The sequence below is a fragment of the Photinus pyralis genome, unplaced genomic scaffold (assembly GCF_008802855.1).
Source record: "Photinus pyralis isolate 1611_PpyrPB1 unplaced genomic scaffold, Ppyr1.3 Ppyr1.4_LG1, whole genome shotgun sequence".
NCBI lineage: Eukaryota > Metazoa > Arthropoda > Insecta > Coleoptera > Lampyridae > Photinus > Photinus pyralis.
Window position 1 is genome coordinate 6,800,662 of NW_022170249.1, and position 15,812 is coordinate 6,816,473.

The 15,812-nt window shown below is 35.5% G+C and overlaps 1 protein-coding gene across 2 annotated transcripts in view; it reads right to left on the reverse strand.

Annotated features, from left to right (window-relative positions):
* The window catches only part of LOC116159543 (neuropeptide Y receptor type 2-like), a 40,313-nt gene that overhangs the window by 21,116 nt on the left and 3,385 nt on the right, over positions 1–15,812 (reverse strand). The window contains exons 1-2 of one of the 2 annotated variants that reach the window (XM_031472546.1): positions 9,169–9,219; positions 3,361–3,517 (exon numbers count right to left, since the gene is read on the reverse strand). In XM_031472546.1, coding sequence (XP_031328406.1) covers positions 3,361–3,517; positions 9,169–9,176 — 165 coding nt within the window. In that variant the 5' untranslated portion in view covers positions 9,177–9,219. Of the gene's footprint in view, positions 1–3,360; positions 3,518–9,168; positions 9,220–15,812 lie in introns of those variants that run through there. The other variant, XM_031472545.1, reaches the window with a different exon arrangement.

The window sequence follows — 15,812 nt, forward strand, 5'->3', positions numbered from 1 at the left end:
TTATGCATGCATTAGTAACGAATTTATTTTCTAGTGTAAAATTGTATACTAAAGAATAAAGAAAATCAAAGGAACTCAAAAAGCTTTTTATTATAGCGAGCAATGTAAAAGACCATTAGCCGGATTGAGGGGGTAAACACTAAAACAAAGGAATACCGGAAATAAACTCGTAGGTAATTCATTATTCAGTTCATGTTTTTTTTGCAAATTGTTTATTCATGAAATTAGATAATGTGGGTGGTTCGTTCAGAAATGCCGTAAAACGCACTCAATTTAGTATACTCAGCGCTCCTGGTTTCAAAGAATATTATAGGGCTTTATATTCACCGCTGTAATAACATAATGAAGAGCGTATGTCACAAAGGCATACAAATGAAATACCTTTTCAAATTACTAGCGTACCAAAATGAAATGCCATAGTAGGGATTTGGGAAGTACAGTGAGAGTAAGCTGCTATAAAAGAACAAAAAATAAATGTAGAGAACAGAGAGTATACAGAGCCGGACTGCTTTTTGTGACGTGCCGGGAAAAATGTATCGGCCGGACAACAAATCGTTATTTTCCATCACATGTCGCTTCTAAATCGCAATATGACGTTATGGATAAATGTTCTATTGCTCCATGTGTTTTAGAGTTCCTTTCGAAACAAGGAGAGAAATTTCGAAATAAGTAAAAATAAGATTCACTTCCAGAGCATCCACTTAAAGTCTATGGAAGTTGTTCCTACGAAATGGAGTCGAATCACGATTTTGACATTTTCCTTTTATCATAATTGAGCTGATTAAGATCGCACAATCGGAGGATTTTTCGTGGTTCAGATGCCAGACCTTTATGCTACCGAATGCAAAAAGCACGAAGTCAATTTTGAAAACTGCAGGAGTAGTTGCGGAGCGAACCGACAACTGCACACATAAAGTGGTAAGACAGACAAGACTCAAATCTTTTTCAACAAAAATTGACATTACGGAATGTTCCCTGTATAATTTTAAATCTTCTCACTTCCATACGGTTTTACAAAGCACAGCCCCTCTTAAAAAGAAAGACATTTCAACATTAGATGCGCCAATGTGACCACTTTCTGTGCCGATCATCCATTGTAAACTACTTTTACAGTTTTCAATATTGACTTCTCTTAAAATTACGCTTCGAACCTGAGGCAAAAAAATTTAAGCAATCACGGCTTTAAGAGCCCTTAAGAACTTTGAAAAGCCTTTATCTATCCTTCAGGAAACTTGACACCATTTAAGTGTATTTATGGGTATTAAGAGAGTCTAAACATGTTTATCCAAGAGAACATCTAAAGGCCACCTACAGTAGAACCTCTAAAATGTTTACGAGAGCCTTCAACACCTTACAAGTCTCTCTAAGCACCTTTAAGAATTTTTTAGATGCTTTTAAAGAAGGACGTTTGTTAGGATTTAAAAGTGCCCAAGGATTTTCTAAAGTGTTCCATAATATTTTAAAGTCCTTACTACTAAGGATCTTCAAGGGCATTTCAAAGCGTTAAAGTTTTCAAAATTCTTAAGAGCTTTTAGGAATCGTTTAACAGCTTTTATGGTTTGCAAAACTTTAAGAATCGCAACAGGCTAACGGAGTCGTTCATAAGTCTTACAATGACTCTGTTTAGGAGCCTTCAAGGGCTTTAAGTACCTTCAAAAGGCCCAGCTTTTAAGGTAGTACATTTGAAAGCCTTTAAGAGTGCGCAAACGTAACCAAGAATCGTTTAAATTCCTTCATACATAGTTTTTAACAGCATTGGTCTTTAAAAGTATTCAAAACTGAACCTTAGGGGATGCTAAGACCCTTAAAGAGCTTTTACAAGTCTTTAAAAGGGGTGACTTTAATAGATTTCGTGAGCCTTTAAAAGCTTTTCAAAATGTTTAATTACTAGTAATTTCGGATAGTCTCCAAGAGCCTTCTAAAACCTCTTAGGGATTTTAATGTTTTTATTAGTCTTTAAGCTCTCAGCCTTTAATAGGTCTTCTCGCACAATCTCAGAATCTCCGTTTTAAACACTCAAATGCATGCGAAATCAGGCTATTAAAGGTTACTAAGTAATGTTACTTCAAATATGACGTATGAAACTGTGATCTGAGGCTGAACTAAAAAATCTTCTTAAGTCGCTTTCTGTAAATGCAAAAGATTTCTTTGGTTTGTACCTATCCTTTGTTTATGGCTTTCACAAACGCGTGTATTTAGGGTATGCTGACGAAATCTGTTCCATTTTTTATTCTCAGCATTGTTTGAAATTTTGAATAACAGACAGAATATTTTAGCGCTTGTTACATTTCTTGCGTATATGCTAGCATTATCATGTGTGTATCATTTAAGGCTTTGTTCGTAAGATGCTTTTTATTCATCCACCGCCAACAACTTCTCATATTCTTGCAATAGGTTTTACTGGATTTTGTAGGTAGCGACTTTTCTTCTGCTTCTGCAACAAACCACTGAAGCGGATGAATGAAATACGGCCTTATCGATTTTGAGTGGTTTCATTTTTCATTGATGCTTAGTGAAATCCCTACTAGCTTTAATTGTGAAAGTAAATTATTTTCTTATCGCTTTTAATATACGATATAACTGAAAATGATAAAACATAACTAAAAATATCTTTGGTTTCAATTCGATGGTATTACTTTTCAGGTATTTTACCTGTTTGGTCCGGTCCTGTTATAGTATATAAACTGGAAAACTGACAAATATATAAACCGTCAATAAAAATTTGCTACTGTTATCCTCCCTAAGTCGTTTAGAGAAAAGGGAAAATTGCGCAATAATTGCCCTAATTTCGCTGTTTCATTTTCTGTATTGATAAAGTTATAATATCGACTGAATGAACGGTATCGAGAATATCAAATGAAAAGGAGTTAAGTGCCACCTAATTGAAAGCTTCGATCCTTTATAAAAACGCGCACATACATTTTCAATACCAATTTTTCCACGTAAAATATTACCTACTCATCACAGTGTTGTCATGGAGATTACTGAACTTTATGATCTACTTATGTTTCAAAATAAGTAAAATGAGTAGAGGAATTCTCTTATTTACGAAAGCATCTAATTTCATCTAAATGGGGTTAAAGGGAGCAATAACCGAGCGAGCACATAGTCGAAATCAGAGGGCAATTAATATCTAATTTAGGTCAAGTCAGTCTAGTTCACTTATTTCGCAATAATTAACATAAGGGTCGATGTGAGGGGGTTTTCAGATGATTAATGAGGGCGCTTATTTTAGGAAAACGCTCTTTTGTACACACCGTTTGTTTACATCTCTCGTAAAACTGGGCCATTTGTTTTGACGTCTTAACACTCGAGAACCTAACGGACAGCTTAATGTAACTCTATCTTGATTTTTATTACCTGAATGTAGGGTGTAAATCTGCAGGCAATATCACCCAGAATCCAAGACGGTACAATTCTTGTATACGCTACAGCAGGAATCGACAGAGCGAACAATAAATCTGCAGCTGCCAGGTTTAAAACGAAACAATTGGTCACGGTTCTCATGTCCGGAAACCTTAAAACAAATGAAACATGAGTTAAAATTGCGTTAATTCAACAAGTTTGGTTTATACAGGCTACATTGGTTTTAAGTAAAATTAAGTAATATTTGATTGAGTGTGAATTTATAATGGTAACATCAATGTTAAGGATGACCGGATTAGTAACCCTATAACAGATTTTGCCGTGCTTAATATAGCGATAATTAGTTGCGCCAAACACACCCGATAAAATGCAAGATGTTCCACACGGAGTGTAGGATTGCATGGATAATATTTACCAACCGCACGTTAGTAAGGGAGGTATTGCATTGGGCTAAAAAATGACACGCACTTTTTTGACGTACATACACTTTTGAAGCACCAGGAATCCGAATCAATTTTTTTAATAATGGCAAACTTAGGTTCGAAAAAGAACGTGTTTCTATAAATTGGCGTTTCGACCTCTGTGACATTTTTAATGGAATGTGTTTTTTGCATCAGTGGAATTTGTAATTTCGGATATCCATAGCTAAATGTTTAGGTGAGTGCCATTTGAAATTTAAAAATATATGCGAACATCAATCCAAACTTTTCTTTTTTTTTAATTATGCAAAAGTGGAAGAGGTCTTCGTCTGTGTCTCAATTCAATAGGTAGCCGTCGCGCCGTTAGTTTCACCACGTTAGTTTCGTGATTCAACCTTGAAAGCGAAATGCTTATTAACCTTGGTATTGTACGATGGTACTGCGAAAATTAAAATAGAATTATTAGAGAAACTGTGTCGCCATTCCCACGAAATTATTGTCGTGGATAATTTTTAAGGTAGTTCCTAGATAAAAATATAAGTGGCTAGTTGAGGAGAAGCAGTTCTGGCTAACAAAACAATTTTACGAAAAGCGACAAAATTTTGAGCACGCAGGATATTCGACATGATTATTTTCAAAATACATAAGAAATTACGCAAAGAAATATTGACAAATTTTTAACCGCAGTAAAATTTTGACGCTTGCAAGCAATCACTGAAATATGGACATTAACCATAGCAATTCTAGTTATTTTACTACACGAAGGAAATAACCATATGCAAATCATAAGGGCATCTCATTTTTCCGAAAAAAACGGAAAAAACACGTTGCTAAGTAATGCTTCAACAAGAAGCGTCGACTCGGATTTTTGTACCTGCACGAATGCTTCTTACTTCTTACTCTTCTTCATTACTTATCGGTTCCGGTTTTATTTATATTTAAGCGAAATTTTTTATAACGGTCACGGTACGGTTTCAGTTCTAAAAAAATAACGGTTATGCGCATTTTGTTGGGTCCATCTCGGTTCTAGATTTTTAGAAATTATGGCATTCAAAAAATTCATTATAACAACGTGATATCTTAATAGGTGTGAAAAAGAAGTAAAAAGTCATGAACACAAACACGGGACGTATCGTCAGTGTAGTTAATTTGCAACGGGAATAAAGGACGAAGAGGGAAAAAACAGAAAACATACATAGAAACTTATGTAAAAAATTGTGTATGGAGTATTGTTTTTAATTTTATTTTCTAAAACCTCGCCCCCTCCTTTTATTATGTGCATTTACAGTAGTGGCTAAATCACCGCCACCGCCACCCGTACTGCCGTGAATTTTGAGTCCTTATTAAAAATTTATAATCCACCGATGGCAATCATAGAGTAATATTTTATCCATTTTCAGAAGGTGTTTGCCGGCGCGTCCTTCAACTTCCAATAACCTGTTGAGAACCGTAAAAAACCGAAAAGAACCGAAAAAGATACCGGGTCCCTGCGCGCTACTGATATTTATTAAAAAGACGGTCCTGTTCTTTCTACAAACTAAAAAGACTACCAACTTTCCGAACAGGAAGCAGAAGTAATTCACAGCGATAACTCGAATTAACCAAAAAATTGATGAAATCGTAACCCTTAAAAAACGAATCCATAAGACTGTATGGTTGGGTCGTATGTCACGCAAAGATCCTAACTATTCGAATTTTTGGATCCCCGAAAATAATCGAAAGGTGCATGATAAGTACCTACTGTATGTGCACGTTCAATGTTTTTTTTTGAAAAAATAGTTATTTACATAAAAGTGAGGAAAATTACACATTATTGGTGAAAAGATATTAAAGGACGAGCTCCCCTGGGACCGAATACTTTCATTTCCGAGTCAAGTTATGTCATTTTACTGACGAGTTGTCTTCACACATAATCATATTTTAATATAAAATTTCAATTTTCATATAGAACTTTTGATTAATGCCAGTCTGTCAGTCATGACATGAGTCATTATAGCCATTTATCAATGTGACAGGTGCGGCCGATAAAGTGACAGGTGAGTGACATAAAGCTGAAGTGAAGGTTTTATGACGATTTTGGGTAAAATTACTTACTGAAATGGAATGGGAAAGTTGTAGCTCTTAGTAGTAAAAAATGATTCAAAACCCACTCGTCGTTGCCTCGTTACACAACTGTAAATGATGGTGATGAGTAACGGGCCAATATAGACCATAGCAGCTATCAATTGCCGAAAACCCTCTAGGTGGCCCTGGGACTGAGATCGTGATGGAACTGACAGACAGACACAGACAGACGACGGAAAATCGAGCACATAAACCTCTCAACTTCGTTGGGTTACGCTAAAAAACACATTTCTTGTTCAGTAACTAGAAAAAGATGTTACGTAGTAAAAATAGGACAATTTTATCTACAGCGCATTCCGCAGTTAAAACGAACCATCCTGAATAAGTCGTTTGATATTGGGACTATAAAAAAATCGTGAAACATGTCAACTTTGGTGTCCAGGGGGAAACGTTTCGGTATATAAAATCTACCCCTTGTCAGCCAACATAGTCGACTTATTCGAAATGTCTTTCAATTCTGTATCCAAACCGGTAACCTTTTTAACTTGGAACGATAAGTAACATTCCTCAAACTTACCCTTGGGGTTGTAAAAATGTAGATAGGTATATTTTTTTACGTTTTTCTCATCGAAATAGCGGATTTCCGAATTACAGCTGATAATTTCAAGTTGCAACTTAAAATTCTAATTTCCACTGATCAATTTCAATTACGAATTCTGATTTACAACTTGGAATGAATTCATTATCATGTTTAATTGTTACAATATCTTGTCGCCCTTTGAAACCGTTGCTGAACAATTTATTATGGCACTTTAAGTGAACATTTACTCAAAACTCGCCTAAAATTTATAAGAGAAGGTGTGTGAAACCAAATTAAATTTCACGATTAGTGACTATCTGTTATTGTGAGCGAATACAGTGAAAATTTGTTATTGTAAACTGCCGAAAATTTGTGCCAATGTGTTTCCATGAAAATGTATACCTAGACACCCTTCATTACATTTTAGCTTATTTATTTCATGTTCTCGATCCATCAACTTTATCCTACAACTCTGCACATATTTTCCTTCCAGTTTGAATATTTAATTACCTATATGGAAATTATTTCGTTTCAGGTAAGTTCACTATTTGCCCCTCGATTTGCCCTTAAAGGATGAATCTATCTTCTAATCATAGTGCAAGATAAGATAACATAATAATATTGAACATTGCAACTAACTAATAATTAAAAATCAGATGAGAATTCCAATGCATTCATTTGATCTAAATAAAAAGCACCTTTTTTTGTAGTAGGTAAAGTAAACAAAATTGGCACCTAAAAAGTTCAACATAAATATTAATTTAAAGATAAATTGAAATTTTAATTAAATTCTAAGTTTTTAATTAGCCGTAGGGATTTAATCTTTTAGAATTTTAACGAGGTTTATAAAAAAATGGAAATTAATTAACTTTGTTATACAATTTATTGACAAACAATCCTCTACTGGGGTGAATTACGCAAAATTTTTGTTGGAAAATCCTATATTTACTAATTAATATGCATATTGCAATAGTAGAACGATGTAAAATATGGCACGCTCACATTTAACGAAAACGGTAATGTCTATTTTCGCATATTTGGACGTCCACATTTCAATCAAGGTTCGTTAGGAAATAATGCTGTAATAAAATATCCAATGCCCCTTCGTGCAAGCTAAAAATACACATTCAGTCCAGAAATAATTGGATCCAGTCAATGTACTTACAGGAAATTATATATTTATAGCCCAAAAATCGATTGTGACTATTTATCTTCTATTTATAACTCGTCCTCTATTTTTAGAGTATAGAGTAAGGATACATTTTGCGATTGTGTACTTCTACAACGTTCATCACCCTTAGCCAACTATTGCTCAATTTACTACACAAAAGCTCCAATTTTGTTGTATTTCCGTGTTACATCTTGTAGATAGACTTTATCTTTTACAATGTACTAAAATGATGACATCAACCATTTTAGGGTTGTTGTGGAAAAATACCGGACAATAAATGCAAGGCACATTTTTATTGAACTTTTAACAGCAGATCGTCGGGATTATTTCATTCCGTTATCATAAAATGATACAAAGTTTTAATGTTCTAATATCAAATCTACCTTATCGTGGAAATACACTAATCATCGCATTCTTCATTTTACACGGTACGCTATTCAGGTGGAAATATAATCATAATATTTAATCAAAATTGCGAATTGGTAGGTTAGGTACATATTTATATTCAACGGTCGACGTAGAAAGACGTTTATGAAAAGATCGCTTATAGGTTCTATATTGCCATTTTCGGAATAATTTTAAATAACAAACGTATCAAAATACTGTTCTGCACGTTGTGAAAGAAAATGTGGAAAATTGCATAAAAAAGCTTACATTTGGTTGGCTGATGCCTACCAGCTAATATTGTAGAAAGCATAAATCAGACGATAATCTAAAGCACTGTAAAATAAATGGCCAAATGTGTGAGAAAATAAATAAAAGCAAGAAAGGAGTAGACCAAAATTAGAATTGTAGATAATTTGTAAGTATAGACTCTACGGAATGGTTGTAAAATTACATTCTTTAGAAATTTGACCAGTTGCTGTAGGCATTGTTTAAATACACCGTCGGCTATTTGCGAAATGTTTTAAAGTAAAATCATTTTGTGAATGCCATCAGGGAAAATGCTGATAATGCTGAAATTAATAACTATGAAATAAAAGTTAATGCATGTATCAACCATTTTTCCAAATTCTGCAAATAAGAGGTACCCATCAGATCTGGTTTATTTTTAAAACGTTTGGACTTATTATTTGGATGACGTTGTTTCGTGTCCAGCACTTTTTTGAAACTTCAAACCACATCATACCTTATCATGAGCCTGTTGAGAAAATAAATCTCTATTTAAAAAATCCCAAAATTAGAATTGTAGATAATTTGTAAGTATAGACTCTACGGAATGGTTGTAAAATTACATTCTTTAGTGCTGTGCGGTGTGTAAATTTGAAAATAGGTATTTATTAGAATATTCCAGCAAACATTGCTGTAGGCATTGTTTAAATACACCGTCGGCTATTTGCGAAATGTTTTAAAGTAAAATCATTTTGTGAATGCCATCAGGGAAAATGCTGATTGCTGAAATTAATAACTATGAAATAAAAGTTAATGCATGTATCAACCATTTTTCCAAATTCTGCAAATAAGAGGTACCCATCAGATCTGGTTTATTTTTAAAACGTTTGGACTTATTATTTGGATGACGTTGTTTCGTGTCCAGCACTTTTTTGAAACTTCAAACCACATCATACCTTATCATGAGCCTGTTGATTCTCTATTTAAAAATCCATAAAGGTAAACTTGGCGCCTATGACAGAAAAAGTTTAGTACTGTAACGGTATAGCTTGTCGAATTTTTGTAGAAAGTACTCATTTTAGGGGTGCGTATTGTTGTAGATTTGTTAGCAGAAAATGAACAGGGTAGTCGAAGTATAGACTGTAATTTCAAAATTTGAGTAATGATATTTTTGTTCTGCGTATTTTAATTCTATGCGGTATTGTTCTCATAATAAATTTAGGATGGCTGGCGACAAGAAGTTGGGATAACAAGCGCTGAAGTAGGTATCTTAATTGATTTTATCTGCTCCAAACCACAGAATAACCATTAGCTATCAATGTATTGTGGAAAATGCAACGGGGCATATTTAACCACACGTGGGATGAGCTATAACTTATCTTTCATTTAATGCATAGGGCAGGAATGAAAGAAACGAATAAGTGATTAAAGATGGCTGTCTCGTCTCGACGAGATATATCTATTAGTGAAGTCGAAGTGAGGCCCTCAAAGGCCGTAAAGATACTGTAGACGAGACACATCCACTGTCGAAGTAAAAACATGACTGTGAATGTCTCGAAAATGTTGGAGGAAGGTACATATAAAGAGCAAATGCAATTTTTCGGATGCACTATATAGCGAAGATTTTAAATGTATATGCCAGGCGGCCTTCAAATGTTTATGTAGAAAGAGCCCCCTCCGCATTATTTCTCTTCTTTGAATTATATTATTAGCGCATTTTCCAACAATGTTGGGAGGCTCTAATTATGGCCACTTTCTCTGTCTGTCCGTCCTTGGCGACATTTACTTCGTTCTCAACCAATCTTGCCGATTAATGTGCACATGCGCAGTTGCGCAATGCTAATTTTCTAATTTATAGACTTGTTTTTTTGAAATTCGTGGTTATGACAATGCTCTGCTTCTACCCGCATGGTCTTGATCAACATCTGCCTACTCTATAAATATATCACCTAAATATGTATAATTGAGATATCACCGAAAAACTGCAAATGTCAAATTTCGTTTTCATTCCTCCAAGCTTAAACGGTCGGAAATGAAAGGCTCAAGTTAGCACCACCACATTTTTTTCGGAGGATCTGAATCTGATATTTGAATTTCCATAACACGCTAGATGTACAAGCTACAGGGTACCACATTCTTATTTATTATGGGCGCCATATAGTGGATTTTTACGGAATGAAATAGAAGTCGTTGATTTTCGTTAATGCTTTTTGCGAACCTTGTCCTTAGATTTAGTGGTAATTGTATTGCAAATTACTAATACTTTATAAACACCATTTTTTTTTGTATCTTCATAGATACACCCGGATTTATTTACATAAACAAAGCGGAATTTTTAACTTTTTTTTTAACTTTTATTTCACCACACGATATGATGCTATTTAAGGTTTCAAATGTGCGATGCGGAAGAAATAAGGAGAAGGAAGCAAATAAAAATTGGCGTCAAATATGACCCCCTCGATAAACCCAGGCAAAGTAATTAATTCCAGCGTTTGGGGTTTAGCTTCCAAACAAAGTATGTTGAACCCTGGATTTTTTTTAATTTTCTTTCTTTTAGTTCCTTCTAGTCCCAACCTAAAATATAGCTGTTGCACCCCGTATAAGTGAAAATGAAAATGTTAAATTTATATTTTTATTTATTTTGCTCTTTTAAACGTAGTAATTTAACTCTTGCTTACAGTTTGGATATTTACTTTAATTTGAAATGATTTCAAGCTCTGCTATTCCCAAATATTTACTTTGAAGCGGAAGGACTAGATCAGTTCGGAATCAGGAAAACGCATCGCTCTGATGAGCGCGAACTGCGATGGGTTGATTGTTCGACAGAAAATGCATCTATTTGTCCTACTTGTAATACACTTATTTTTTTGTTTATAGACAAAGCAACTCCTATCTTAATTTCATAGGAATCGAATCGAGTTTAATCAACCTGAATCGCAAATCAAGGGATCAATCAAAATATTTAACCTCTAATTGGGCGTTTGATTCATCCTCATCCATCCCCTGAAACGGAATAATGACGAGTTGAAAATGCACAGCTCGATAAATGGTCGGCGTTATAAAAAGCCATTGCTACAACTACCCTTGTGAGAAATTTGTCCGCATTTTCTACTACATTAGTATTGAAGTTTGGAATCGATAAATTGTTGGCAACCTGAAAATTGTTGCAGCTGTAATTGGAAGGGCGTGTGTCTAAATTTCGAATCTTACCATTTAACAATTTAATTTCCTTTAACACTGTGTTCAATCATTCAAATAATGATCCAAAATTGAAGTGCCGAAACGAACGTGTATTAAATTATAAGCGCCCACCTGAAGGAAAACATGTGGGAAGTCTAAGTACCTGTGCGAACCGTATATAAACATTGCGTAATAACTTTTTGATTATTTACTTATTAGACTTCGTTACATTTGTTTACAATATAGATTTACATGAAATGGAACGCTTTTACTCTACTGTATTTCTATTAAAAAATACCTTAATTAGAGTAGTTTGTATTTACGTACATAATATAAAACTTAAACTGCGAATTTGGGATGCTCTAGCTTTATACAATTAAGAGCCTTTATTACACATTAAGTGGTAAGTGCCTTTTTATCGCAGAAAAAGAGTGGGGTGTATTAGGCATCGTAAACCCTACAATGTGTGTAATTTCATGGTGGTTTTATTGTTTATTACCTGACCTAAAGAACTAAATTTTGTTAGACACGCAGTTACGCACTAAGAACGGTTACATGAAGGACAGACTCTGGTTTACTGCACAAAAGAATATCAGGTATTGATTTGACTAGAATTGGGTAGTATAAGTATCGATCTGATAAGTGTGGGATTTTCTGGAAAAAGCACGAAGGGAATTTGCGGCATGCGGTTTCTGAAAAGTGCTTAACAATGAAACATCACGAGAGGAATTGGGGAAAATTCTATAGAAATAATTCAAACAACGTTTTCCACTAAATCCAAGCAACAAAGTTACCTGAAAGTGAAACTAACATAGTTAATACGAATAGAATGTTGTGATGGGGTCTTTTTCTCGATAATACCACGAAGGCAGGAATTCATTAAACTTGCACTAAACATGTGAAAAATGTTCGTTTCATAATAATATGGTAAAGCTACCGCAGCAGATAAAATAAGTAAATAGTGTAGGTATGGATTGTAAACAAGTATGTTAGCCTGATTTGGTCATTAATTCTATCTTCCCCATTAATGTATCCGTAGGTATAATGCAGTCAGATCAACCATTTTCACGTACATTTACGCTAATCGCTAAAATCAATGTAGAATCTGCAGATATTTACGCTTGTTCGCCCGGTTTTTCATGATTGTAACAGTCTGTTACAATACAGGGGAGTGAAAACCCTTATTCCTACTAATTAAAATTGATTTTCCGCTGCAATGATAAATTTTTAACACGGATTATTTGACGGACGGCTAGTTTCAAAGATAATATATTATATACCAACGGACTAAAGTGTGTTTTAATCCCGAGGGTGCAGTTTGTTGCTCGTAATCTTACTTCATATTTGACAACATTTTTCCATTGCCTTTTGCCGATATTATCTCGGATACTATCCACATTGTTGATTTTCTCCATTTTTGGGTGGTCTACAACTTTGGGTCTCGGTAAAACCCGGACCCGGACGCGAATTTTCAACTCCATCCTAAAGGCCGGATGTCCACCGCATCCGGGCGACGAAGATCGGTCCAACTCTAGTCGTTGATCCAAATGGATCGAATAAAGTCGGCAATTCGTGTCCATAGGTCGGTAGCTTTTCGAATGATTTTGATCGGCTTGACATTATTCTTCGATGAGAAAGATGAAGGAGTAACGTTTTTGTACTACAGAAGAAGGAAAATTCGCCACCAAAGTTATTAGATACATCCATAGATAAGGAATATAAACAGAGGTCGTGTTTTCATTAATGCCCGTGAACTTACTAATCATGAACCAAAATTTAATTCTATGTATTGTATGACCAAAAGTAGTTTTTTTCCTTTTGGCTAACCTTGCTCAACGATGAATTGCAAAAAACACCAATTATAGAAGATATGCGACAGTAGAAGAAATATTACTCATAACACTCAGGTTCGAATTACCACTGCAAGAGGCATCATCATAGGCATCGTTATTTTTCCACTAAAAGGCACAAATCAATATTTAATTTGCTTTCACTATCCGCCATTTTTAGCACTTCTTCAAAAACGAGTTTATTAAAACTTACGACTGACGACAATTGATCGTATAAACAGTTTCGGGCTAAAATAGTCGGTTGCGATAGTTATATGCCAGCACCCCTAATCACGTACACGCCACTGGAGGGATCCCATTCCACATTGATAAAACTAGAAGAACCTCTAAGTTGCACTTTTCTCGCACCTAATCTTTTTTCGCCAAATGTTATAAGTGTGATATGATAAATAACGGTGGTCCGCATAATTGCACTTTCTCCATACTTTATCTTTTGAAATCATTGTTAATCATATTTAGATATTTTACGAAAACTGTTAAATAAGTAATTATCAATTATCTTTTCATTCCAATAATTATCTCTTAAATAGGATATAAGCTTACCTATTTTAAGGAAGAGGACTTTTTTCTAAGCTTCAGTTGTTACCTGCGTTGCTTCATCAATAAACGTATTAAAGCAAATTAGTTAGTAATTAATTCGGAGTTGGAAGAACGTCAACACGTAATTCGATTTCGATCGGTCCCGACAAAAATCGAGCTTTTGGACTGGCTTCAGTAGAAATGCATGTGCGGTGTGCGATCTTTATCGGGCGATTCAAACCGCACCGATCTTCGTCGCCCCGATGCGGTGGATATACGAGAATAAGGTGAAAGGTTGTCGGCCTTACCAAGAGATGGTAATTCAATCGGCGAAAGTTGACGTTTCGTACCTGCGCCCGTATGTCGTTAGTTCGTATGACAAGTTTCAACTTGTTCGCTCAAGTAGTGTGTGTAAACGAGTCTTTGATTTGTTAAAATGGATAAACTAGAATATCGCGCGGTCATAACATTCTTCGTTTACGCAAATTCATCCAAAGTTGACAAAAGTTTATGGGAACTCTGCTCCTCCCCTGTTAACCGTCAAAAAGTAGGCAGCTGAACTTAAACGTGATCGCACGTCGCTTGAAGATGACCCACGTGAAGGACGGCCAAAAACTGCAAACACCCCGGAAACTATTGAAAAGGTGCAAAATATCGTAGGCGAGTAAAGGTGTGTGAGATAGCTGAGGTCGTGGGCAATATCGGAAGAAAGAGTGCGGAACATCTCGCACCAAGAATTAGGGATAAGAAAGCTCTGTGAAAGGTGGGTGCCGCATTTGCTGAATGCGGATCAAAAGCAGTTGCGCAACCGACATTCGCAGCAATGTTTGGAGCGATTTAAAAAGAATGCGACGATTTGTTACTATGGATGAGACATGAGTCCACCACTACACGCCAGAAAGCCAACAGCAGTCGAAGCAGTGGGTGAAAGCCGGTGGTTCAGCGCCAAAGAAAGCCAAGTCGATTGCACCTGCGGGAAAAGTCATGGCCAGTGTGTTTTGGGATACCAAAGGGATTCTGTTAATTAATTACCTTGAAAAAGGCAGAAAAATAAATTTTTTTTTAACTGAAGATCACAGTCCTTCATTGTCAGGCCGAGAACTTTTCACCTTGCCCTCGTACAGCCTTATTCAGCACACCGCTTTACCGAATAGAGCCGAACCCATTATTTCGTGTTTCCCAACTCAATTCAGAGTGCTGTGCTGAACTTGGTTGGGGTCTGGTACTTGATTCCGAGAGCAGATCCAGGAATTTAGTTTAAAAATTGTGTGATTAATCCTCAAATGAGTAGGTACATTGGAGATCAGAATAGTATTCAATATCTGAACATTAATTTCATTTAAAAAGATTTGCCTGTTAACTTCTATAACACTAATCCGTACTGATTTTGTTCATATTTGTTTTACATACTGATTGTCCACAATAATTAATATTTGATGAACAACTTATATTAAGACTTTTCATCTTATTCGCGTATGGTATGATACATAGATACTCCGTGCACAATCCCAAGAAAAATAGGTCACGTTACCAAATGACGACTCAGGTTATTTGAGTTCCGAATCCCCATCTAATTCAGGAGAGCGCGCTTAATCGAATTTGGAAACGTAAACTATGGCATAGATAGGTAAAGGTCGTGAGTTTGTAGGTGTTCGGCTCCATTCGGTGAAGCGGTGCGCCATAATGGGTGCGCTGAATAAGGATGGGGTTCGGAAATTTGGACCCGAAGTTCGGACCCGGATTGACCATTGAAAATAAAGGAAGAAAGTAGAATCGAATGAGTAGCGGAAGGGGAATTTCAACAAATCGCTCCATAAATAAGAAAGTTGTGTCTATTTGTATGAGGCCGGCTTTATATTTTTACCGTTCCCAATCGCAATCCACAATAATCCCTGTAACATTTGTCCCTATTGATGGGGACATGAAAATCAATAGCGTTCTTTCCTAAACTATAAAGAAACCGTAGTCCAAATTTCTAACAATCGGTCGCTGCTAAAAAGAGTAATTGCTTACACGGACCGACGCTCGAAAAGTAATAGGTACAAGAATAA